At 36.2% G+C, this 27,946-nt stretch overlaps 1 protein-coding gene across 1 annotated transcript in view; it reads right to left on the reverse strand.

The window, feature by feature from the left end:
* Nucleotides 1-27,946, reverse strand: part of PDE3B (phosphodiesterase 3B) — an 83,286-nt gene that overhangs the window by 2,194 nt on the left and 53,146 nt on the right. Inside the window, exons 2-15 of the mRNA XM_021525581.3 lie at nt 17,403-17,453; nt 16,531-16,776; nt 13,666-13,811; nt 11,097-11,203; nt 10,034-10,244; nt 9,404-9,477; nt 8,792-8,895; nt 7,867-8,001; nt 6,280-6,391; nt 5,441-5,554; nt 3,616-3,815; nt 2,066-2,269; nt 1,664-1,825; nt 102-351 (exon numbers count right to left, since the gene is read on the reverse strand). Coding sequence (XP_021381256.2) covers nt 102-351; nt 1,664-1,825; nt 2,066-2,269; nt 3,616-3,815; nt 5,441-5,554; nt 6,280-6,391; nt 7,867-8,001; nt 8,792-8,895; nt 9,404-9,477; nt 10,034-10,244; nt 11,097-11,203; nt 13,666-13,811; nt 16,531-16,776; nt 17,403-17,453 — 2,116 coding nt within the window. The remainder of the gene's footprint in view (nt 1-101; nt 352-1,663; nt 1,826-2,065; nt 2,270-3,615; nt 3,816-5,440; nt 5,555-6,279; nt 6,392-7,866; nt 8,002-8,791; nt 8,896-9,403; nt 9,478-10,033; nt 10,245-11,096; nt 11,204-13,665; nt 13,812-16,530; nt 16,777-17,402; nt 17,454-27,946) is intronic.

The following is a 27,946-nucleotide window of genomic DNA, read 5'->3' on the forward strand; positions in this document are numbered from 1 at the left end:
AGGAAAATCTACAAGATTTGTACTGCACAATTTCAACTCTCACTGCTACGTCTGAAGCTACTGAAGGATAACTAAGCACCAGCTGAAACACAGAAACTTACTTAAAATAAGATCATCTTCCATTTCTTCATCATCACTCTCTAACTGTGCACCATCATCATCTTCAGTGCTTTCTGCATCCTCCTCCTCTTCATCAACCCACTGCCCTGGTAGCAACCCAGCTGCATTATAGGAATTACAAAGGGGGCCAACTATGTGAGTGATGAAAGATTCCTGCAGTTTTGCAAGCTGGGGAGAAGAACGATCCATGAAGGGGCTTATAGGCAATCCAAGACTTGCTTCCTCATCGCCCTGAAAAAGAAATGAAAAAACTTATCAGAATTTCTCACAAAATTAACTTTAAATTCTTATTTTTAAAATTACTTTTAATGAACAAGTAACCTCCAGCTTCCTCACCAGGGGAAGCACATGGCAAGGCACTGATTTCTTCCCTCCAGTGAGCAGTGAGAAAATCCAATGGAATGACATAAAACTCTGTCAGGGGAGGTTTAGGTTGGATATCAGGAAAAGGTTCTTTACCCAGAGAGCGTTTGGGCACTCAAACAGTTCCCCAGGGCAGTGGTCACAGCACCAGCCTGACAGAGCCCAGGAAGCTTTTGGACAATGCTCTGAGGCACATGATGTGATTTTTGGGGTGTCCTGTGAAAGGCTAGGGGTTACACTTTGATGAGCCCTCTGGTTCCTTCCAACTCAGGATATTCTGTGATTCCATGAACCATTACATGGATTGTATATTTTTATTGGGGAGAATAATTGTATGGACTAAGTGAATGAAAATGTAATTAGGCTGATTTAAAATAAAGACACATAATGGCTCAGACTTGCACAGTCCATAATCCTCCCTCCAGCTTTGCTTGTGTCTGGATGGAGAACTAGTACTACTGGAGCTTCTGGTCCTCTACCTTTACAGGACAGATTCAGAGCAGGCAGAGACTCAACTTCAATTGCTGAGATGATGAACAGGGAAAGTGGCACAGTAATCAGCCATAGCAAGGCATGCTGGTAATGGCATCCCCTGCAAGGCCACAGAAGAATGAACTGAGCTATGACATACAGAGTACAGTAGTTTGTTTTGCTGTTTTGTTGTTTGTTTTTTTTTTTTCCCACCATTTTATCATTTTATAAACTGGAGAAGATAAACATTGAACAGTTGCTCATTGAAAAATCTGAGCTGTAATTACTTATCTCAGCACTTCCATGGACCTGAGAGCTTTAGAGCTAAGCATACACTTTCAGTCTTGTGGATTTTGTACATATTTTTTCACCTAGAAACACATCTGTGAACTCAACTTCTGAAAGGGAAAGAAGTTATTTTGATTTGTCAGCATCATCCTAAAGAAAGAAGTTCTCCCGGTCAAGAATCCCCTGATATCTGAAAAATTGATAACACTGGCTGGGCGTTTGTTTTCTAACACAGTTATTAGAAACTAAAAGATCATGCTAATAAGTTACATTTCAGTATTCAGAATGAGAAGATGGAAATACCTTACCTGAATATTTAAAACAAGGAATAAAGCTTAATTTAGTTAAACCACTGGCAAAACAAAGAATCAATCATCTGCCCATCATTAAACAAAAAGAAAATTGCTCTTTCCATACCCACCTGCTCATAAAATTCGTTGACAATGCCTTCAGTCCATTTCAGATGCAGGTCTCTGACTTTGGCTGGGCCATTGATATCAGCCAGTTTGATGCATATTTGACAGGCCAGCAGGCGATCGTTCTCATTGCTCCATTCTATGCCATTGCTGTTCATGTCATTGACCTGGGGTAGGCACAGACATCCAGTTCAAACTCTTCAGCCATGGGTTCATTAGGCAACCTACAAACCATCTACAGCTGATTTGTACAAAGGAAATACTCTATTTGCATTTTTAATAGCTTAAATTTTAATAATATAAAACTTTAAATGCAAGTCATTAAAACTAACAATTACTGAGAAACAATGATAAAATCGGTATGTCAAGATCAGATCAGTGCAGACATGAAACTGGATGGAACAAACCTTGGCATTAAATTCTGCAAGGAAATCAAAATGTTTCTTGAGGTCTGTGGCAAGGATTGCTTCAATCACTAAGAAACGAAAGCGCTTGAATTCCACGTGATCAAGGTTTGATAAAAAGTTGTATTCTGGTCGTGATAAAAAAAGATTCCAGGCAGATGCAGCATGGTGATTTTCTAAGACTGATCTGTCATTGTAGAGAACAGCCTACAGGAAAAAAAAAACAAGTAAAGAATCGTAAATGACACAGGGAAGTTTTAAAGTTATCATTAAATATTCTCAAGTTAAAGGGTTAGTCAGAAACAACACTAGGTAAAAATAAAAAAAAATAAGTTTTGTCTTCTAGTTTTGGGGTTAAAGTGACATAAAAATTACAGATGAGGGAAATAGCCCCCAAAGCTAACAATTAGCAAGGTTCTTTTTTTCTTTAAAAGTCCTTAATGATGTCTTAGTGAAGCTACATTCAGACCATAGGCACACACATAAAAACCACTTAAGACTTTGCACAGTGTATGTGTGGAGCACTGTGTGTTTTATGTCACACAGTTATGTAAAAAAGAAAGCAAGAAATAAAATAAATCTAAGTATATGTTTTTAATTACTCTTAATTGTGTTGGAAAAGCAAAAACAACAAAACCCCCAACCAAACAAAAACAAAGAAATAAACAAAATCCCCATAACAAATAAAAAAAACCATCACAAAAAAGACTCCAAAACACATAAGAACTGTTATAATGGCTAATGCTGCAAAATATTGCTGGTTTTCAAAGGGCTATGTTTAATGCTGATGCAGAAATTTTAACTGTAAATGAGCTAACTAAATAAAAAAACAGTAGCAGATTTTACTCTCAGCTTCCATGATTATAAAAAACACCCTAGAAAATAATTAGTCCAATATAGATTAAACAGAACCTGAAAAAACTCCATTTTGCCAATGTTTTTGCAGTTTTTTGAAGAATGATTATTTTTGAAACTTAGTGATGGATGTCTGTGTAGTTTGGTTTTCTTCCTCCTTGTATGCTGTTTTCAGCAGAAATATGTGAGTGCCTACATACTAAACTCCCTTTGTAATAAGGACATAAGGAATTGTTGAAAACTGATTAGAAAGTTTATTTGCAAAGTCTTTATCTCCTAACAAGCTGTACCAGTTGTTGTTGTTGATGTTGTTTTTATTATTTAAGTTTTTCTTCTGCAGCTTACTGCGAGATCCAAACAGCCATCATAGTTGATTAGAAAGACCTAGGGCCAGCTTTCTGTGAAATAATCCTTTGCCTTATCCTGCACTGGTTAATGGTGCTGTTTTCAGTTTTGCAAATTGAAAGTTGTTTCTGCATGCATACACAACCAGTACATACAAAACACATCAGAATTTGACAGGCAAAAAAACCAAGAATATTACACAAGTATAGTACATGTCCATTTCCCCATTTCTTAAATCAGGCCTTAAATACTTCAATCCTAAACAACTTACTTTATGGATCTAGAACATAAAAAAATTCTTTATACTGATTTCAGACAGAAAGAAGTGATTTTCTGTGTGAAGAGGTTTGTACCTGAGGTGCATTTGTGGCCACTAGAAAAGCATTTGTACGTCCAGGATGATCATAGTCGTGCATGGCAGCTGCTACATACAAAGCCATCAATTCCAAAGCAGGAATGTTTGATGCCAGACAACCATAACTGTCATCTGTAATAGGACAGCTTTTTGAAGAGGTGTAGCTGACTTGAACTGGGGCAATAGCACTGGCTTCATCTAAAAAACAAAAAAAAAAATTCAAAGTACAAAACCAGAATATTTTTTTAGAACAACATTTCATTCATATTTGTAATGCATTATAAATATGTATAAACAGCCAAACACTGTTGCAAACACAGTATAGTTATGCTGTCATGAAGCTGAATAATTGTCAAGGACTTATATTTTAAAAAAGACAAATCAATGGTAATTTTTACAGATTAACAATTTTGAAGAAAAGTTGTAGTGCCGTTGAGTTGCAAATTTGTAGCACTAACAGAGCATTCTACTATTTGGCTCCAAAATGAATTTGTATAAGAAAAGATTAATCAGAACCTTCCTTAGTATTTCTATAATTTTCCCCTTTCTTGAACTTGCAAACCTACAGGACAACCTGGAGGGGGGCAGTGGAAACTACTGCAAAAGGAATTAACTCCATTAATTTAGAAATATTTGCATGATAAGAAGATTCACAGTTTTATTATCCTCTTTTCCATGGACAAAGTCACTACTTTTAAAAATAAGGGAAAGGAATAGCACTTATTTCATCCTTGCATAATATAAAGTGAACTCCTTTGCCTTAATAGAATAAGCAAGGATTAAAAGCCTGAAAGTATTTATACTGGGAGAGTTTCCAAGCAATAAGATTATAATTTCTTATTTTAATTTTTCTTTTTTTTTGTAGAGGAGAATAAAATTATTGTTATCGCTTTTCTCCAGTTAAGTCTCCAGTCCCAACCCATTTAACACTTGGAGAAAGAAAAGGCAATAGGGTACAATCAAGAGATAGGGACAAACATGGAAAAAAGAGAAAATTCCAGCCCTTTAAAAGCCCCATGACTTGTGTCTTGTCTTTTTCTTCTACACATAAAAAACAGAGTTCTTGGAGAGTCCTTGATACCCATTTTCATTTTTCTGAAATACAAACCATTTAGCATCTAAGTTTATGTTTACAATATTTTTTTTTATTCTTTACTTGCAGGATACAATTTGGTAAAAATTAGAAATTCTAAATTTAAAAGTTAGTTCTATGAAGTCACAGACAACACAAAAGCAAGCTTCACTGCAAGGAGCTTCACACAGGAGGTATAATTAATTTGGAGGTATTATTTCCTTTTCAGAGATGCTCTTATGCAGTTATTGTTGGGGTGGTCACTTCACTGTTTGAAAGTCTGCATGTAATACCTAACTGAAAATTCTAAAATATTAATTTTTATACTAAAGCCATTAAGGAGAACTTCAATTAAGTTAAATACTTTGGTATTTTTTCTTCGGTCTATTTAACTTTGCAATAAAGTTAAGAAATATTATCCTAATGTACTTCAAATGCTAAAAATAGCCTGACTATGGCAGAATACAGAGGTTTCATTCAGCACAGAAAATTTATTAAGTGAACCGGTTTTCTTGGCTAACAAACTAACCATTACTCATCTACTAATTTTTCTAAAAGTCAGTTGCATGATATTTCTGAACGTTATGTGCTTTGTGATATTTCTGTACTGCCTTATATTAAAGTAAAAAAAAAAAAAAAAATTAGTCATAAGAATAATTAGATATTTTCTTCCAGAGTAATTTGTTTTACCTGCTGTAGGTTCATTATAACATTCTTCAGCAAAACAAAAATAACCTGGCTGAATACACACCTATATCACTCTCCATCAGGTGCTCACTACGGATTTGCTGAAATCCAGGAATGGGCCGTGTGGTCAGGTACCACACTGCATGGAGAACATCCGTGGCATGGATACGATTGTGATCTGAAAATCAGGCAAGATACAAGAAAAAAGTTGTTATCTGAAGTGGCATAAAAAGGAATAATAAAAAACAACAACAAAAAAAGAAATGTACAAAATGTATTGTAAGTGAGATCTTGATTAAATATAAAAGGAAAAATAGAATTTAAAATTTTAGTGGTAGGTCTATGTATCACTGAACATTTTTAAGAAGGCAGTTAGATAAACATCAAACAGTGTCTATGTACACTTCATCCTACCTGGGCCTCAGGAAGGGATTAAATGGCCTTTTAAATCAATAATGGGGAGAAACAAGCATGGCCTGCAATCTGATACCTACAAGCACCCGGGTTGGGCAAACAGCTGTGGAGTGGGGAAGTGTGGTTTTTGTTTTGTTTTCCAATAAACTTGGCTGGCCCGCACAGCGAGGTGAATAACTACTATCAAAATGCTCTATTTTCTTCTCATTTTTTTAAGGACCTGACCCAAAATTCTGTTAAATCAACAACTATTTGATCAGAGTGTTTGATTCAACCACTAATTCAAATTCTCTAAGATTATCTTCAAACTCCAAATTAACAAATTCAGTCTTAGAGACCACCCACTTTGTCCTGCAATTCATCAGCCCTGTTCTAAGCTCTGCCAAGTGCATTCACTAAAAACACACTAAGCTGCCCACAAACACAAAAGCCCACACCAAAGGAGAGCCACTGACATCAAAATTCCAGATGTAACCATGGAGCACTTACAGGGAATATCCCGGTAGCCGTTTTCTAGCGCACGGAAGTAATTCATGAATTCTTGAGTGGGGATTTTGAAAATTTCAAACAAGCCAGTGTCTTGAAACAAGGCATAAGTAACCTAAAAAAAGATTAAAATTAATTTAAAACTGAAAGACATACTAGTTTGTATGTTCTGTTTTTTCAACTTTAAAAATATTCTTGCTTTTTAAAATTTTACTTGCCGACAGACAGGGAAACCACTGAAATTGCACAAAATAATTATTGGAATGGTATTGTCATAGAGATATATTTAATACCATTTTAGCACAAAAATGTGGATTTTTATGATAATAAAAGCTTTTATTTCATTACAGCTAATTCTATGCACAACTGATTTTTAGTAATATACCCCCAAATTTTTTATAAGGCTAAATAAGTAATCTATTCCATTAGTGACCTAAAAAGTAGAAATTTATTTTCAGACTCATTATTCAAAACTTCAAGTTATTTACTTATAACAGCAAAGCCATTAATAACAAAACAAAACAAAGACAAACAAACAACACCAGCTCCCCAAGTTGTTTCTGAGACTTTGGCAAAAAGATGCTATTTCTCGTATTTATTATGATTTCTCCTGAGTGTTCTAACAAAACGAGCTGCTAAATGAAGAAGTATCTCAAAAAGATACTGAGAACTTCCATATATGTATATAAACCATATATTATGGTTTATATGTAGAACTTAGTGTACTTCAAGGCCTAATCGCCCCCACCCAAGGCTGCAGATATTAAAAAAATAATTTAAAACAAGTCATTTCTAGTCATTTTTATAACTTTTTTTCCTAGACACAAGAGAGGAACAAGAAGTTCTGAAGCGTGGGAGGTGCTCAGAGGAACAGGAGCTGCAAAATTAGGGGGCATCACTCCAGGGTGGAAAACTAAGATACTGGAAATAAAACTGTTTAGCGGTCAGATCAGAAGATCCATGATTGCTAAATCCACTCTAAAGAAGGAGGCAGAAGCTTCCGGACGACCTTGATAAATGGGAGAAGCTGGGGAAGAACAAACAGAATCCTACTCTTGCACCTGCCAGCAGGTTTGGCTTCAGCAAACATGAAACTGCACGGAAATTAGTCAGAAAGAGATAAAAGGGACACTGTGTGCAGAAAGCATCATGGAAAAAAATCCCACTGTTTGTAGGATCAAGGGGGAAAACACTGCCTAAAAGATCTCTGCCCCCATAGGTGGAGTAGAAATATTTTACTGAAATAAAGAAAAAAGCAATGGTTGTCTAACAGAGTAGTAATTCTGAAAGCAGGAGATCATTCTGCAAAGGAAATGGTAGATTATGGCAAAACCTAGTTAGTCAGTGTGGGTTTAACCTATTTATATTGAGAAAAATATTCAGAAAATCTGGAGCATGTTCTCTATAGATAAACCATTTTTATGGTTAACAATGACATGGAGTTCATGAGAAGTCATACTTCTGCTTTTGAAAATATTCACATAAATGTAATTTCAAGTATTCACATGAATGTTGATTGCAAAACTTCTTCATGGTTTAAATAAAGGACAGCTTTACCTACTGTCTCTCCTATAATAAAGGACAACAAACCTGGCTGAGGATCCTTCCAGACTGATCTCCCATTTCTTTTACAAGGTCAAAAACTTGGAAATTCCAATTGTTCATCTTCTCCATTAGTGAATCATGGTCTAATAACATTGTTTCTAATGTAGAACTCTGTTCCACCTGTATGAGATTAAGATACTTTATCATCTCTAAAATAACAATGAAAATTAATTTATCAGTTGTGTTGGCAAAAAAAGCCTTGAAAATGATAAATCATTAATGAATTTATTGAATGGTGTTGCAACTATGGCTATGAGAAAATCATAAATCAATATCACAAATAGCACACTTAAAGTCTTGAGTTTTCCTGTTTTGGGCAGCAGATTCCAGGGCTGTCTAAGATGGTGCTAAATTTTCCTTCTCATTTATTTTTAGACAAGATGAGTTAATAAAACAAAGCTAAAATATGCATAGGCTAAAACGAAAGATTTACTGAGCTTTAAGAATAGGTTAATTGGACAAGTTTTAAAAACACCTGATGCATAAACCCAAAATTTTAATAGCACTGTACTGAACATTTGTCTGTCTCACTGCCACTCCTGCATCTTTCATGAAGTTCCAAAAGAAAATAATAGTCAGTGTTTGAGCATACCCTCTTCAACATTAAATCTACACAAATCAATATTGATCAACAAAATCAATACAACCACAACCTTTCCTGTCATTTGCTGCTGACATTTATGCAAGACAAACAATTGTTAAAAGAAAATTTGAATTCCAACCATGCACCATGACCCTTTAGAAATTACTGTTTTAGCAACATAAAGGCCTCTTCACAGCAAGTTAGAAATGATAAAGAAATACTGAATTGAGAAAAGTTATTGCAGGTTTGTTTTTTTATTGTTGTTTTTTTTGTTTGGTTGGTTGGTTTTGGTTTTTTTTGTTTTTTTTTTTGCAATTACATGCTTACAAGCAGTGTATCTTGTGTTTGATCAATCATTTCCTTCCTTTCATCTTTCCTCTTCTCTGTATGGTGGAAAGATTCTTTGGAGACATTAGCACTTGCAATTTCACCTTAAAGAAAACACACAGAGAAATACTATATCAGTAACTGATTTGTAAATTACTACTGTCTAATAATTTTTTAACTGATCATACATATTTGTCACAGAAATACAAGTAATAGCTTGTTTCTAACACATTTTATTTAAGAAATATGCAAAAATTCATAGAGGAAAAAATTTATTAGAGAAGACCTATTTGAAGATTAAGAGAAGCTAAAAGCATAGTTTTTATTAGGAAAAATAAAAGGTTCAGTGATTAGTTTAGCTTAGTTGGTAGAGCACTTGTTTAGTGCATGGAGTACAGAACTAGAAATGTATTAGTGGAAGCCTGTTTCCTTACTATGAAGCAGGAAATATTTAATCTAATTTTGATTATTCTAAAACACAAAACAAAGTAAAATACATACATAGGTTAAAATATAGGAACAATTATGTAGAAATAGTGAAATTTTAATTAAACCGGCTTGAAAAAAGAGCAGTAAGTTGATATCAAGTATTTGTCTATTTTGAAATCCCACCTGATTTTCTGTCTCTGTATTCTGCAATGTCTGGTTCTGGTATTGGAACAGGCTTGAGTATCTGACGTCCACAGCTTACAGAATACATGAAAAATATTGACAACATTCAGTAACTTTCTTCTTTTGCTACTGCTGTCTTCTACTGAAAAATATCTGTAGATTACTTTTTTTAAAAAGGCTCGTAAAGGTTCCTCCAGCAACTGACCTGAGTATTTTCTCCTAAATTTGGCACACATAGATTTAGTCTGTCCTTAGATAATAATCAACCATCACCTCCCCCCAAAGTTAGACCCCTGAATTATTAAAGTAGGGCTCATAGCTGAGAAAGTATTCAGAAAGACAGAATCCAATTCCCAAGTAAGAAACCCTCCTTTTCTAAAATTCCACAAAATATTGCTCCTCTACAATAACAGCTGGTGAGAAAGATGGACCATGTCAAACTAGTGACATACATTCAGCATTCTTTATTCTGCCCTGAGTAACACAGTTACAGATGAGATTTATGCCCTTTTTCCATCCTAGTAGGGGAACAGGACTTGATTTTTTGTTGTTGTTGTCGTTGTTTTTATTTTAATTGCATTCTTTTCATCCCATATGAAGCAACCAAAATTATAACAGAGTTTACAGTACCTGCTACACATATAACCTACAGATGTTTTAACTGGCTGCTGGAAATCTGGAGAGCTAGGTGTGTGTCCTGGAGGCTTGTGTATATTAATGCTTGGTTTTGTGAGGAAATCAGCAGTGTCAGGGAACTCTACAGGTGACCAGTTGCTGAAAGCCCCGCTGGACACAGATCCATGGCTTGGTGAACCCACGGGACTCAGGCCAGGAGAAGCACCTTCCAAAACAAACATGACATGGGGCTCAGATGACAATAACGTCTTTGCTGTTTACAAAGAGAGGATTTAAACAACGAGGGACATGCTGATGTTATTTTAGTTCTATGTTTACATAAAAAGCACTGTGATGTTGTCAGAACTCAAAATGTCCCTCAGACATTTTTGGAGGTTCCGGGCCCAGGTCAGAAGCATTTGAGACCCTGGCAGGCAGCTGGAAACAGCTGTGATTTTGGATTTGAACCATGGAATGATTTACCAACCTTGCAGGAAGAACAAGAAGTCAAAAAAGTTGAGATATTATAGTAGAAGTAGTCCCAAAGGGAAGAATTTTTGAGTGCTGTACAGGGGAATTTTAGGTCTTGTACATGGGGGTCAGAGGTTTTAAGATAGAGGGATTTGGACCTGCCCTGTCCTCCCTCTTTCTTCTTCCTTACCTCCATGTTCTTGATGATGTTGGCACTCACAGATTGGTTTAGAGTAGAAAGGCACCATTTAATATAGGCAATAGGCATTGGGGAAAAACTATAAACATGTAACACATAATGTACCATATGAAAGACAGCAGCAGCCCTTGGCAGGGAGAGAGAAGAAGCAGTCAGGAGTCAGAGAGGATGTCAGGGTGTGTGTGTGCCTCTGCCTGAGCTGCTGAGCAAACCACAGCAGCTCAAGAAGAGAATCTTTTAGATAACTTGCAATAAACTACCCTGAGACCGGACAACAGAAGAACTGAGCCTTTCTTTGGAAGCTCGGGTTGGAGGAGAGACTTTTCCACCACATGGAGCCACCCGTGACCTAGGGTGAGCTCTGGCATGATGTGCCATCGTGTTACTGTACAAATTGCAGGATCCTACCTGCTCGTCTGGGAGCCATGTGATGAGCCAAGGTCACAGAGGATGATCTTTGCTTTGGTATTGTCAGCAAGTTTGCACCAAAAGACCCATTTGAGTGAGATCCTTGGCTGAAAAGAAAACAGTAAGGATTTCTTTTTGTTAGTTTCCTAGTTTGTCTTCCACTTGTATTAATTAAAATGCTTTTAAAATAACTACACAGCCCTGTGACAGGTCCACCACAATTCAAGAAAAATACTACTTAACCACTGAATGCAAAACCAGCTAGAAAATATATGTTAATTAAGTGAAATAAAAACTGCTGTGTACTGATTGAAAGCAACAATACTTAACACAATCCTAAAATGATGCAGTAAATATAGTCAGACTAGGTATGATAGGTTTACTTTTTAACATGCTACTTTCCTTGAGCATTTGAGGCAGGCTGTTTCCTAACAGATGTGAGGATTTATTACTTTAGAAATACAATTAATTAAAATAAAATTAAAACCTTACACAGCCACATAAATTTAACCTATTTACACTTTTTAATATATACATATAAATAATTTATTATGTAATTATTTACAAATGCTTTATTTAATATAAACTTAAAACTAAAGCTGTTTTGGACATCAAAGCGTGTTTTGCTTCAGTGGCCAAGTCCTTAAACTCAATTGCTCAATCCTGCCATCTGCTGTTCCAGAGACAAAATTTCACTCCATGATTTAAAATTATATTTCCTTTAGGGAACAAAAATGAAATGCAATTAAAAATAACTGTATGCGTTTACTTCAGAGTGAAAATAGTTAATGTAAAACTATTTTGCTTCAGGAGGGGAAAGTAGTATTTACCAAAACATCTTAAGCTGATGGCAACAAAAGACTAATACAGAAATAATACTTGATCTCCTATCTCTAGTTTAAATACATGAATATGAAAAACGAGTTCAAGAATAAACATGGATTTATTTCTGTGTATCTCCAGCTACTGGAAAGGGTCCAGTGGAGGCCATAAAAATGATGAGGGATCTGGAGCATCTCCCATATAAGGAGGGGCTGCAGGAGCTGGGCCTGGTTAGTTGAGAGAAGGCTGAGAGGGGATCTCATCAATGTATATAAATAACTCCAAGGTGGGCTAAGAGGATGGTGCCAGACCCTTTTCAGTGGTGCCCTGCAAGAGGAGAAGGAGCAATGGCCATAAACTTGAGAAACATGAGAAACTTCACTTCAACATGAGGAAGAACTTTACGTTTTGAGCTAGCGTTGGAATGAGAAACCAAATTAAAAATCTGCATACACCTAGAACAGAAGTTCCCCAGAGCTGATTTTGAATAGTAAGGAAAGTGAGGAAACCCTCTTTAAATGTATACTGAGACTGCAGCAGGAGGGCTGAGCCTCAAATTGGAATCCCAAGGTTGGTAAGGTCAAAGCAATTTCTCTGGTCCCTGGTTATTTCCAGTGGATACAACTGGGGAGGTTCATCTGGACACCAGCAACCAGGTCAGCATGAAAATATAATCTTTTAATGATTACTACTGTTCATATCAGAATCTTCAATTATAATTCATTGTAATTGTAATTAATAAACCACAATTAAGTTTTACAATGTAGAAACTTAAAGATCATGTTTTATCCAAGGGGGGAAAATCACTGAAAGGGCAAAATTATTCAAGTAGTTAATTTATTCAATATAATACTGATAAGTAAATTACTGGACATGTGTATATAAATTTCCAACTACTATTAATAATTACCACTTATCAGCATAACTCATGTTTTCTTTTTTAAGAATGCATCTGTTATACTTTCCTTTGACCTATGTTAGAACCACTTAAAGAAAACAAACAAACAAAAAACCAAAGAACCAGACAAAAACCTAAACAAACAAAACCAACAAAACAAGAAGAGCAAAACCACAAACATTTTTACAGATTTCAGAAGCAAAGGCATACTCATCTATACATTTAAATAAAATTAAATGTGTGAATTTTCACTAATATACAACATTATACAAAAGGAAAAAAAACATTAGTTTTAATCTTAATTCAGGATGTTATCATCTTAATTCTGGAAATAAAAGCTCTATTTGCATCATATTTACTAACAAGCAGAGAAGAGATTACTACCTCAATGTAACTTAAAACTTGCTTGATGACTGGAGGAATAATAAACATTATAATACCCACAAGAGCAGCTACCAACCACAAGAAAATTGTCTCACCTTTTTAGTTATGCATGGGTATATGGAAGTTGGCAAGTGATACATATATTAAACAAAAATAAAGAGGCAGCCAGTACAAGTCTAGAGACTAAACTAGTTTGTTTTGCAATCATGTATGCTGGACTTTTTTTTCATTTCCTACTCAAGCTTGTATCGAGGCCTACTTATTATGACAGAGCACATTATTTAACCTCAGAATGACCTGATTTCTACTTAAGATCAACCTGAGTTACACAGCATAGTACATAATTAACTTTTCCAGTTTATGCTGGCAGAATTTGGAGACTTAATTCCCAAGACTTTACATCCAATACTTCTGCCGCCAAGTTCCAGCATTATTATTGTCCTTAAAACTCTGTTTAGTGCTTACCTTGCTGTGTTATATTCCTGATGGGATCTCTTGCTAATGCTACTCCTTTCCCATCTAGATGATGTTGATTCCATGGGTGACAAGCCAGAAACTCCTGAGGATCGTCTCAGCTGTGGGGTTGGCAGGCTGCTCCTGCTACTTAATCCCTGTTGAGTAATTTGACCATGGTTAAAGTCCATGGAAGGAAAAGCAGATGTTAAAATTTTATTTATGGTTTTTAAGGGCTATTTATTGCTAATCTTCATAGATAAACAGTTGATGTGGTACCTTACCACGGGTATGGTCTCTTTCTCCAAGTGGAGGTCTCCCAAGGCAAGAAGGCCAGGACATAAGAGATGTGCACACACAGGGGTTTGCCTAGACAACTTTTACTTGCCTCAACTGTGAAATCTTTTAAAATCATGACTGTTAATAACAGCAGAAATCCACCCATCTGGCAAGCATTCTACTGTCAGACACTGGGAGATCTGGGGACAGTCCTAGGGACAGTCCTGATGGAAGTGGAAAGTGTTTCTGTTGCAGAGTAGCCTTGCAATGCTTTTTGTCTCATATTTAATTTTTTTTTTCTGAATACTGGGAAGTTCGCACTTCCAAGAAACCCAGGTGGAAGGGCTAGCATTAGATAGGCAGTTATGACTAGCCCAAGGTCTGAAGCCCAGTTTCATTCTTTTCCCTGTTTTTAATTCCTTTCCTATAGAGGAGAGCAGGCAGCTTCACCACTGAATCATGGAATGGTCTGGGTTGGAAGGGACCTTAAAGATCCTCTAGTTCCAACCCACCCTGCAGTGGAGAGGGACACCTTTCCCTAGACCAGACTGGTCACAGCCTCATCCAGCCTGGCCTAATACCCAACCTAACCCTGGCCTCATTCACTTTGAAGCCATTCCCCCCCGTCCTGTCACCACATCCTTGTGTAAATAATCCCTCTCCACCTTTCCTACAGGCTCCCTTCAGGTACTGGGAGACCACAATTAGGTAACTCTAAGGCATTCTCTTCTCCAGGCTGAACAATCACTGTAGGAGAGGTGCTTTAACCCTCTAATCAACTTGATGACCCCCTAATCAACTTGAAAATTATAACTGAACACACTTTGGAAGCCAGTTAGGGAAGAGAAATTAAAATGTACATAATCCACAGCAAAAAACTACAGAGGAGATCTTTTATATTTTATATTCCAAGTCAGGGAAAGAGAGTGTGGGAACCTTTTTAAATCATCCTTTTTGAAGAAATACTTTCATAATATTTTTTTTTGCTGTGTTATAACCTGGAATTTTTGCTCACTTACCTGGTTTTTAAAAGCAAAAGAATTCTCTTGCAGTAACATACATAGAGGCAAATATTTGGCCTTACTCTTAAACATACCAAAGCCAAAGCATTACTGAATGCTAGTGGCAAGCACTGGGGAAATTTCTATACAGAAAATCTCCAAAATTTGAGGAAAAAGTTACTTTTTAGAAAGGAGAAAAAGAGATCAGCTGTGAAAAACCATATTTCAATCTCACATACTCTTTATAACTGGTCTCCAGCAATGAGTATTTGTCATTTCATACTATTTTGATTGCCTATAAAGAAAATTTAAAAACCCAAAGGTATGCCAATCCTTAGAAGCTTTTAAAGAAATCCACAAAGAAAAATATGCTGAATGACTGTGATCCCTGCCCATCTGATTTCTGCAGGTATCCAATGTGACATTACAAGGAATTTCATACTGCAGTGGTTCTGCAGGATCATCCACAGAGTAACCTGGTTAGTAGACACTGAGTTTTTCCCCAAAAAATATGGTTCCAAACAGATATTTCATAAACTGAATGAGGCTCCAAAATACTAAGCTAACCAGATGATCAGTTTGGGACAAGTTGCCCACTTCCTGGAAATGTAAACACCTACAGGGCACGTCCCAGAGTAGCCTCCACAATAATCAGCCTCAAGCTGTAAATACTGGTCTGGAATTATTAGCTCTGGTGCAGCTGAGTTTCTATACTGTAATTTTTTTCCCAGTACATTCCTTAGCATTTCATATAGTAACTACACTCTTGCTTTCACCTATTAACCCTGAGTAATGGAGAAATGATAACTGGTCTCATAAAGTGATTTGCTGAAGAAAAAGAAGGGATATTTTTCCTTTTACATAGCTGATTTGTTTCTTTGTGATGGCTGGTTTCCTGTCCACAAAAGTAAATTTCATGGGGAAAAAAAGTCAATTAAAAAGCCACACTGACAGTAATAGTTAGATAAAGAATATGGAAGAATCCTCTAGAATTCTTTATCTACAGCAACTGGCAGAACAAGAGGACACAGTCTCAAGCTACATCAGGGAAGGTTTAGGTTGAATATTAGGAAAAAAATTTTCACTGAAAGAATAATAAAATACTGGAATTGTCTTCCTAGGGAGGTGGTGGAATCACCATCTCTGGATATGTTTAAAAATAGACTGGACTCGGCACTTGGTGCTATAGTCTAGTTGTGGTGTTAGGGCACAGGTTGGACTTGATGATCTTAGAGGTCACTTCCAACCTCATTATTCTGTGATTCTGTGAATCAAGAACAGCCCTGCTCGTCCCATATCATGAGACTATAAAACCTTCAGTTTATATTTGCTGTTATTTTCAGGAATGTTGTGGTCAGGGTGCAGACCAGTACTTGTATCTGTCTATCCATCAACCACTTGAATTTGCATTTTAGTATCTATCTCCATTTAATTCAATGTTTTTTCACAGCTGCTCCCTTTTGACCTTAAACATTGTCCACAGGTACTCACTAGAGAACCTGCTATGCACACAGGAGCATTCCTTATCTAGGAGAATTTATCCTTTATTTTTTTTTAACTGCAGCACACACGCAAATGCAAAGAAAAGCCATTAGACCTTGAGCAGCTTCCGATCTTTTTCAGCAGGATCCTCAATTTCAGGACAGGGGAAGAAACCAGGGAAGGGTGTGAATGGGCTGGCCTTTGGCCTGCAGGCTCCTGAGAAAGCACCAATGAGGCTGTTAATGCTTCGAAGGGAAGAGATCACATGTGGTGGGAGACATGGATCACTCAGGAGCTCCGTCAGCATGTTCCGAGCCTCGTTCAGCACGGAGAGATCAACTCCGCTCCCACTGCCGGCACTCTGGAATAGATGGAAATGTTGCAAACTATTAACACGTCAAAACACTTCATGGTGTTCTCTGTTTCAAGTAAGTACCCTACGCATTGCAAATTTAACAAAAATAAATTTTAAAAAATCAAGGCAACATGATTTCTTTGAAAGAAAATATATATAGGTGTTCAGACAGCGGTGTCTGCAGGTTTTTGTCACACAATAATAAGTAATTCACAATTCAACATTAACTTTCAGTCTTTTTCTCTATTTAAAATCTGTTGGCAATTTTAAAATTTCTATTTTCATTACTTTGTCTCAGCATTAAACTTACTATTCTTTCTCTTCCAACAATATCAACAAATTTTGACAGTCAAATTGTTAGAGCCCCTTACAGAGGTACCATTTCCACAACCTCATAATTTTTATTAACCCTTATTCTACTGAAAGAAATTATAAAAAATTTGTCCAAACAAAAGTGATTAGTTTTCATTTTGCATAATTCTCTGTACTACAATATAAGAGACAGAGGGAAAAATAGACAAATACAGCATCAACAGAAGAACTGAAATTTTATCGTTTTGAAATCTGTACTCAATCACATTTCACAAAAAAAAAAAAAAAAAAAAAGACAATTAAATTCACAAAATACTGACCTGGTAATAGGGCTTGTACCATTGCTTCAAATCCCAATCCCAAAGTATCATCTGTAAAGACAAAAAAAAGAATAAAATATTAATAAAAGGTAATGTGTTAATGGTAATTAATGTCTAAAGGTAATTAATAAAAGGTTATAATATGTTCATGTTGAAAAACAGCAGTGACATAAATTTTGATTATGTGATGCAATGAAAAATGCATCACATAATCAAATCCCTTTGTTTTTTCAAATGTACTTTGGGCCATATTCTCAGTTAATGCTACCCAGCAAGAGCCCTAAAGAAAAGTTTAAATAAATTGCATGCAACAGAGATAGCATGACGAGAGAATAATATGGCCTTATTTCAATATTTTAGGATTGCTTATAAATCATTCAACATACACTTTAAATCTGATGGTGATGCTGCTTTCCTGCTCCTATTCACTTCAACATACAAAAGCAAATCTAGCCTAAAACCTCCAAAATATTTTTTCTTTCAGAATTATGCAAACAGAAGCAATTTTTGTGAAGAAAACAATACATTAAATCACGTACTTTTAAAGGGGGCAAAAATCTCTCCAAAGAGAGGTTAAAATTTGGTATTTTTAAAAAGATTTCCTTCAGGAGGTTTTGTTAGGCTTTGCTTGAACATGGCTACAAAGCCCCATATTCTGAATAAGCTCACTAAACCCACCAAACCCACAAAAGAACGTCAGCAACACAATCTGAAGATGCTATCAGCTTCAAGTACGTCAACAGCACTCACTTAATTTGTCTTCTATACTGACAAAAACTGAAAACAACATACAAGAAATGAAATTCAGATGTCTGTTCTGTTTCAAAAGCTTTCAGTCTTCGTGACTTCTCAACAGATTCTAATTATTCTCTGATAAATTAATCCATTTGCAAAATGTGTATTCACAAATTAAACATAGCTTTTCACTCTTTTACATCGCTACAGAGCACAGTTAACATGCCAATACCCCACTTGGCAATTAATATTTTGCAATCCTGGGAGCTGCTCTTCTTAATTTTTTAGGTGAGAACTAGGTATGTTTTTGTTCCTCTGGGACTAACAGCACTTCCATAGAGAAAACACAATGTTCCAGTCTGGTGCTTGTCCAGAGGAAAGTGCAGAAATGTCAAAAAAAATCACAGGTGGGGACGTGTCAGCAGTGCCTAGGCAAGGGAGGCACTTAAAGGCTCTTTTTCTCTTCAGTTGTCTTCACAGAGATGCCACTTAACCCTGTTTAAAGTTAATAGTTATGACATCTACTTGCTAGGAAAAATGAAGAGATCTACCATGAAGCATGTGCTTGAACTGGGAGTAAGTTGTGCTCTATCAGAAAATTGTACTGGGTAATACTGGGCAAAGCAAGCAGATCAAAATCAAGAATTAAGAATTTAGGTATTTGAGAGTTTGGGGGATTTTTTAAAGTGAGTAATCTAGCTACCATGTATTTTTTTTTTTTTTTAACTATCACTGACAAACAGTAAGATAATGACCAACATTCTGTGCCCATACTCATTTTGCCATGATGTGTTTAGTTTTAGCAACATCTTGCCCAACCGGGCTACTTCTTTTCATTTGTTTGTTTGTTTGAGTGGTTTGATTAAATTTTCTTCATTGTGAAGCATCTCTTTCTAGATTGACGTTTCCTTACTGTATTGAACATCAGTAAATCTTTTGGTTTCATTCTGTCCCCGCACACAGGGACTGCATTAATCTGCTTCATTAACTTTTGCCTCAATCAGCAGCAAAGATCAGCTGTCCACATGGGTTTTGTTAGTTGTATTAGTAACCTTTGATACTAATGGGCCACAGAGTTGCGTCAGCTCGCTCGTAATCTTGCAGCCTCCATTAGGGGACACAAAAGAGGTTTTTCTCTCAGAGTAATTTATTTTTCTTTTGAATATGTGGTATGTTAACTGATTTTATTTATTTGCTACAAATGAGCTCACAATGATAATTTAAAAAAAACACACAACTAACAAACGAAATACCAAACCCATAAACATCTTGCTTACTCCAGAAAATTTCTGAACCAAACTATTTACTGCAACTTCTTTATTCATCCTTTAAGCCTCATGTACACGTACACATGCTCACATGAGCTACAATTTTGGGGCTCAATCTTGGTGACTGAAAAGGTTCAAAACCGTCCTTTTGGTTTTAGCCGTGCTATGGTAAATAAATAGGTTCTAGTGACCCATGCTCACCCAGTAAGCACAAGGCAGAAAAATCTTCCTAACTATTTTCATAATTGTTTGATATTTTAAATGGCGGAGCATCATTTTATGCAGAGTTTTATTTAAATTAAAAATTTCACAGCTTGAACTTATCACTGAAAATTTTCTGTTGTCATTTAAACCAGAAGATTTAAGCTTCTCCACTGATACCAATTTTACAGCAGTGAAACAAACAGTTTTGAAAGGAATAGAACTTCAGTTTACATGTACTTTGCTATCAGATTTTTCTTTAATTCATTATAAATCACAATGAATTAGAAACCATATCTCCTGAGAGAAGACAAGGCAATATATTAACACAGCCAGCAGGCTACCACAGTCTGTCACATTTTCAGGGGTCATTCCCTGTGCTACACATCAAAATAATTAAAATGAACTGATGATAATTTTAGGTACAAAGTAGCAATTTCTGCTGCTAAGCACCACTGGGGGAAAAAAAATACATCTCTATGAACAATTACTATTTTTCTATGGTAAATCCAACTTGGTACAGCTCTGCACTAAGTAAATCCTCGCAGGTTAGAAGTGAAAGGGGGATTACCTTTCCTTAGGTGCTTAGAATGCACCACAAGATGGCACTCAAAATCCAGAAAGCCTCTCCTACAAAAACAATTTCTGGAGAAAGCAGCAGGATATTCCTTAACACACCTTCTGCAGAATGGCCAGGGCTTGAAAGACAAGCAGGGTGATGATTTTAAAGGTTAACAGCTGATAAATTCTATTTCTCCCTTTAAAGAAAAATTTTCTCCTTTGCACCAAGAAAATTCTATTCTTTCTCTCACTACCTACCAGACTTAGTTTAATTAGCCTAACTCCTTGTTTTGCAAGTTAAATCTGGAATACTAAACAAGCAGCATTTCTGGCATGATTTTTTGTTGAGAGCTTAGTAGTTAAAGTTTTATTTAGTTACTGTGCATCAAAAAAACTTACAAAATATTCCCAGAGTCACACTAATCTTACAACAGGAGTGAAAAGACACCATTTATTTTGACCTACTGTGAACAGACCAAGAAAACTTAAAATAGGTCTTAGGCACAGCCTCAGCAATTTCTGATTTTGCAACCATGAGACTTGTTGCAGAAAGATCTGTACTCTGTAATACTAAGATTTTGTAATCCATTGCACATAACGTTCTTCCCTCACCTCCTCCATCAAGAAACACCTTATCTAGGATGGACTTGAGTCATAAAAGTTCCAAGCTTCAACTTAGACTTCTGCTTAGTAACCCACATGCTTCAGCTTTGAGCGTCCATGGGCAGCAGCAACAAAACAGCAATCTCCCATATCGGAGCTCCTCTGAAAATCCAACTTCAGTGGGTTCTGATATTGCAGATGAACTTCTGAAAAGTGGCAAATCTACAGCCATTCCCTCCAGAAATGTGTGTAGGACATTACCAGTCAGACTGGAGAAGTTCTCCTATCAGCCTGACTCCAACCCCAGAGTTTTCCCAGTTCACCCAGAGAGCCATGAACCTCTTTCCTGGTCTTGTATAATTGCCTGACAAGCAGATCAGGGGTTTGAAGGACAGCTTCAATAAAAAATAGCTTCAAATAGAAAAAAAACTAACCAAAACAAAAACCCACACATACACCGTGCCTTGTTCTGTAACATCAGGGTCTGTATTACTTTGAACTATAACAATTGATTCTATTTGGTCTCTGAAATAAATTTCAAGGTGGTTAAAAGAAGACAAGCCAGCTTACAGAACCCGTTTAAGTACAAGTGACTTTTTTGGCCATCATCAGCCAGTGTAGGTCAAACTGAAACTCGTCACTCAAAACAGGCTAAGAGCCTCAAGAGAATGAATTTGCATCTCTGAAAATAAGTTTTTTAAGGCTAAAAAGGTTGTTAAAGCTCAACAAATTCTTCCCAAAGTTGCTGTTTTGAACAATGAACACTACATATATGCAGAAAAATTGACAGTAGGCATCAGGCCTATGTTTTCTCAGACAATAAAAGCAATATTCCCATGTAGTTCAGAAGAGATCCCATGCTAGCTGAACACAAGGATATCAACCTAACCATCACCAACGCTTAAGGACAGAACTTTGGCAAAGCACACATTGTTAGCAACATCAGAAACACGCTAAAAAAAATAAAAAATGGTAACAGAGGCCTTCCCTAAACCAGCTTTGAGCTCCAACAGCAGCAGCAAGGCAACACTGTTCTTCACAGAATAAAAGGCAGTAAGTGCTCCTCTGAGAAGTTTATAGTCTAAGTAAAGTAAAAACAGATGAGAAATGGGAGAAGACAATCAAGGCGAACCAGCAGGGCTTCAGGGGGTGGTTTGGGTTTTAATTCCTTTTCCATAGGAAAGGTTATCTTTCCTGTGGCAGTGCACCCAGTGGTTCCAGGGCCAGGAATAGATGTGTCTGTCAGAATAGTTGATGCCATGGAGGGCGGAGGCTTTTTAGACCTTCTTTGTACAAATACCACAACTCCATTTGTCTAAAGACCTGTTTGAGGAGTATTTTCAACTTCCAAAGGCTTAAGCATGATAAAAGAGTATGGATTTTACTTTTGTCAAGCTATAAACCACTGAAATTGCTGTACACTAAGCATTTTTAAACCCTTTCTAAAAAATTTTAATCTTAAAATATATTTGACTAGACAATTGTACAGTGATTTTTCTTAATAGTTTAACTTATAAAATACAAAAACATATCAGTTTAGTTACTCTAAAATTATTTGCTAGTAAAAAGTTATAGTAAGAACAATACTAATGCTTATGCAGAGATTTAAAATACACAGCTGCAAGAAAAAAAAAGTGTTTCAGAGCTTTAGAAATCTAAAAATCAATTTTAAAAGCTGAATAAAACCAACACTATTCTTCTTTTCCCAAGCTGAAGCATGCACACTGTCTAAAGCCACACACAGTGTTAAAATTTGTATCATTGCTGTATGATTCCCTAAACCTAAAATAGGATTTTGTTTCACTGATTACACTTTTTGGGAGATTCAATGTGTGCTTTAATGCTTATAAAGAAAATAAACTTGTCCTATTTGAGAACATCCATTCCATTCCATGCTCCAAAATTTTAATGGAGAAAAATGAGCACAAAATTGAGTTTCTACTTCTGAGTCTTTCATTGATCAAATAGAAAGGATTCTTAGTTGCCAGTAGCATCTGTTTGACACCATTAAGCATTAGCTCCGTAAATAAGTATTTCCATAGCAACCAAGCATAGAATTAACTAAACAATGAAACGAACACCACAGCAACTTGATTCAGAAATCAACTCTAAGAAAAATCACCTCATTCAAAAGCCAAATTCTACAACTAGATGAGAAATAAATTTATTGCAAAATATGAAAAAGGATGCGTTACATACCCATTTCTTCTCATGGCTGTCTTTCAAACAAGACTGATCCATTATTTTTATTTCTAGGTTAGTCTTCTGTAGCAGCTTACAATCAATTACTGTTTTTCTCCATGTAATTTAATAACACAAAAAAAACCCAAAAAAATCCTAGAGCACTATATGATCTTGAAGTTTTAGGGTCTTATTATTATTAGAGGTCTTTTCCCTCTCTGTAGAAAAGGTAGATTTTGAAAAACAGTATGTTATTAAGTAGTTGAATTTTATTCAGTACGAACTAAAGGTGATGCAACCAAAGAATGACTCTCAAAGTAGAGGCAGCATTATTTAGATAACAAAGGCAACGTTCTGTTGTGAAATCTTGCAGGCCAAAACAGCAGCCACTTGTGTAGATTGTTGTGATCAAGACAAAATACAGCCCTCAGTACCATACCCTGGGCATTTAGAATCATCATGGTATTTCTCCACTCCCTAAACCTTCCCATGAAAATAAACGGAAGAGGGGAAAAAAAAACTATGGTATTTTTGGAACCCTAATACTTATCACTTCCTGACTCTATGCACAATTTATTTATCCAAGGGTGTAAAATGGTCAATGGGTTGTGAAGCCTGCAGATAGCCACAATCTTTGAACAGAAGCTATGTGTGCTTTCATGGTTCTGAGGTTTGGACACATATCCTGACGGAAACAGTCACATCCCGTATCCAACGACTCGCTTGTTGACTCTGCTGCACTCTTTTATGAAAGACACTACTTTTGCTCTTTCAAGAGCCCTAAAATCTTCCTTCAATGAAAAGAGATTAATTTCTCCTTAATTGCTCTAATTAACACTTTTCTATTCACTAAGTAGGACCTGCAATATATTTGGCTGGACATGTAAGAACAACACTGGATCATGCAGGTGTCTCGCCACCATAACATTTCCAGCAGACTCCAAGTATCCTGATCTCCCCTGCAAATACACATCTTTGACAAGAGCTGCACCTAAGTAAGCTTTAATAAGTCACTTTAGAGTTTCACAAGCTTAGTTACTATTTTCAGTAACTTTGCCCTCAGCACAGATACAAAAACAGAGCAAAAATGCTCTAGTGTATGCTAAAGTTTAAAAAAAGCCTTCAGCAAGCTCATTCTTACAGCTAATACTACTCCCTGCAAGCAGAATTTTTTTTTTTTTTTTTTTTTTGTTTGGCTGGGGTTTTGTTTCTTTTTTTACATGTTTGTTTCATTTGGTTGTTTTTTAAAAAGACATGTTACTTCTGCTTTTGTACCCAGGAGTATCAGCACGACAGTGTCTACTTTGTCTGCTGGAGAAAGTTCTCAGTTCTTATTGCTTGTTTTATTTGATATGATCTTCCTTTTAGATATTTTTTTTTTTAAGATCTTTAAATGTTTCCAAAAGGTTCTAAAAGGTAGAAAGTAGAGAGTTTTTTTTCTTATTATGTAGGTAATGAAAAAAAACTGTCTAAAACCACACTTAGATCATTTCCTGTTCCTTCTAGGTTTTGTCAGACTTGCACGTCAGAGTAAAGGCCAACCAGTAATTTATGACAACTGGGGGAGGGAAAGCAGAGGGGAGAAAAAAAGCCTGCTATGTGCAGATCCTTTAATTGCCCATTATAAGCATTTTCCTTTGGAGCATGTGGTTCTAATCACCATCAAAGGAAAGCAATAGTGCTAGGTGGATTACTGCTCTGCTCCGGTGCAGTTGCTTTGGTGTTCTGGCATCCTGCACCACTTTTACTGTCATCCAAAACCCAAAGCCCTTTTTTTTTTTTAAAGTGGTGTTTATTTTGCAGAAAGCAAGATCTAGAAATTGCTCCCCAAACATCCTTTTCCCATTTACCTATTGGCATTATTTTACAATTATACACAGTAAAAGCCTTTACTGCTGTGTTGACACTGTTAATGCATCATGTTGGAACAGACAGAGGGAACAACCTTACCTTTTATCTTCCTTCAATAGAAGGATGTGCAAAAATCTTATGCTGAAATGTTTCACTGTATGCTGATGCATTCTTAATGCAGTAACTAGAAACACTTAGAGATTGTACAATTTCTCCTTCTTATTACTTACATTTTTCAATCAATTCATGTCTTTCCACCTATTACCCTGAAATGCAGGTATGGATCTTGGAATTTTTCTTATCAGCAAAGAGAAACTATTCCATATGAACACCAGTGGGGTTTTCAGAAATGAGCTGGAAAATGGGGATACTGAATTTTTTCTCTTTAAAATCTCACACATGTATAAAAATACTCATATTTTCATCTTTCCCTCTCTAAAACAAGAAGCATAAAATAAAACTTACAACTCTCTTAGTCAAAAATTACCATGAATCTGAGAACGGTTAGCATCAAATTAATTAGACCAAATGATCACCTAGTCCAGTATCTTGTCATAAGCAACAGCAGCCACCTCAAGATAAGGATATTCTTAAGTAAACAGTAACACAGGCCAAGAAGCCATAAATTACAACGTATATTGCATGTATATTGCAGAAGTCACTGAATTGTTCACCTTTGTCTTTCTGAGATCTAACATAACATTCCAGCATCACAGACAAAGGCATTTCAGAAGTTAAACACAGACTGTGCGAAGTCCCCTTTCCTTCTGGATCCGTCGTACAGTGAGGAAGCAACCAACCAGCAGCACTTTCATGCAGTTCACCCACTGAACAATTTGTTTTTGCAAAAGCTCTGAGTTGTTCTCCAGCTGAGCTCAGGCACAAGACAAATTTTTTCAGACTATGAGGCTGCATTTTCATATCCCTCAGGCTACTTCAGAGACACAGCACCTTCAGCAGGACAAATCTCTAAATCACCGAACACTTTTCATTTGATTGTGTTAATTGCAGTTTTAGGGTTGGTTTTTTGGGGTTTTTTTTTTTGGCAAAATTGCCACAGGGTACAGGCTTTACACAAATGAGTGTTTTCTTTCAATGATTTGAGGGTGACCCAAAAAGAAATATTACAGGGACTGGAGTTAGAGAAGTAAGCTGAAAGAAGCTGGTCAAGATGCCAAAGAAGATATTATGTCATAAAGGAAAGCAAATATTGCTGCAGTGCTTTGGTTGGAAGTTATACACTGGAGCTGAACTGACTCCATCTTCAGTTGCTGAAGCTAAAGCCTTAAAAGCAATAATTTAAAGCCAGATGAGAATATAATTATGAGGCTGATTACAAGAGCAAATACGTTAGTGAAAGTTAAATCAGTATTAAGAAAAATATCTTAATGGACAAGTTTCTGGCTGAAGTGCCAGGAAATACAAGATGATATCTCTTAGCGGGAGAAAAATATTGAAACTCTGAAGAATGTAATACAGATTGCACTCTGAAAGAGAGGGGAATGCAAATTGCTGCATTCTACAGAAAGTGCCAATTTACTTTTCTCTAATGTATTCATGGTAAGTAGTACTTTAGTTGGCAGCTTCGTAAGCAGCTGAGAAAAGAATCAAATGACAGCAGATTTGAAAGAAAGCAGATTCTTTTTCCCCACATAGTAACATTGTGATGCTGTTCTAAATGAAAAATAACAATGACGCCTTCCCACTTGTTGTAGCATTGGTGAGTAACTTAAACAAAATGACTTGGGAAGATCCACTTTGTGCCCAAAATGCAAATCTTGCATAGACATTTGTTTATCTTGCACGTGCAATGTGAACAAAGGAATTACCACCAGCAGTATGGGAGGGTCACAAACATCATTGCACCTTGCCTCATGATCAATTCATCGAAGAAAATATGCAGTCAGACTGCTCTGGTAGTGGTTCCCATTTACTCACATGGTGAAAGAGTTCTCTGTGAAAATACTGAGGGATGAATGGGCTCAGATTTCAGCTAAAAGAGGGAAAAAGAATCCCAACCAGCCTCAAACTCCAGAAGTCATTGTGAAATACTCTGAGTTTAATAAGGTTTAGTAGCACATCCTTCTTACTGCAATCCCCTTTCCAGAGATGTAAACTGAATTTCACATTCGGCTAAAGTGGTAACTAAAGGTGCCTTCCACAATTTTTATTTCCTAAATCAGGCATTCTTTTCTTTGCTGGCTTTTTACATATTATGTTCCATTCTGCTGTTTCACATTCTCCTGTATCACAGGACTCTCACACATTTGAAGAAGACACAGCTGTGCAACCTACTAAACAAAAAGGTAGTGGAAAATTGCATCCAAAAGCCTGTTTCCAGTCCATTGTTTTGATTTACTCTCCAAGCTACTTTGCTACCCTATTTGTAGAGCACAAGTTAAAAAAAAAAAAAAAAAAGTGATGCTGGCTCATTCCCTAGTTTTGTTTATATGTTTTCCCACAATTTTGATGAGTAAAATCCTAATCCAGTCTCCTCTCCATTAAAATATTTTTTTTTTAAATCAAACTTTTGTCTCTATAACATATCTTACTTAGGATTTTAGTAAGTAAAATCATTACCCAAACCTCCCACTCCCCTCCAAAAAAATAAACATTTTATAAATGCCCAGTCTCAATGAATCTTTTTTTTTTTTCCCCTTTCATTTTGGTAGCATGACTCAGATGGAGAAACTAATATAAAAGGAAGAGGTCAAGATGGGTCAAGTGTCTTCCAGTGACTGTAAGATAATGAGGAAAGCTTGCCAGTTTTTTCTATACAAGCAGAAAAGCATTGGAATCTTCTTTTAAACTGCAAGACATTTTTAGCAAAATCATCACAACAGTGAAAGTTACATAAACATCTACAGAGAACAACATTGGCAGTGAGAATATAATTTGCCATTTGGGACAAGTATTACTTACAATAAAGTTGCAGTGTAGCATGCCCAATAAATCTATCAAATTTTATAAATGCATGCAAAGGAACTCCTCCTTGGGGAACAACATTAATTTTTTCATTTCTCAGCCTTTTTTTCAACAGTGTTTAATGTGTTTGCTCTGAAATCTCTTTCAGACTGTGTTTTCAAAATACTTACTAACAAGATTAACCTACAAAAAAAGAAGTCTATACTCATCTGTGACTAA

This window comes from Lonchura striata, chromosome 6, assembly GCF_046129695.1.
Source record: "Lonchura striata isolate bLonStr1 chromosome 6, bLonStr1.mat, whole genome shotgun sequence".
Classification (NCBI taxonomy): Eukaryota; Metazoa; Chordata; class Aves; order Passeriformes; family Estrildidae; genus Lonchura; species Lonchura striata.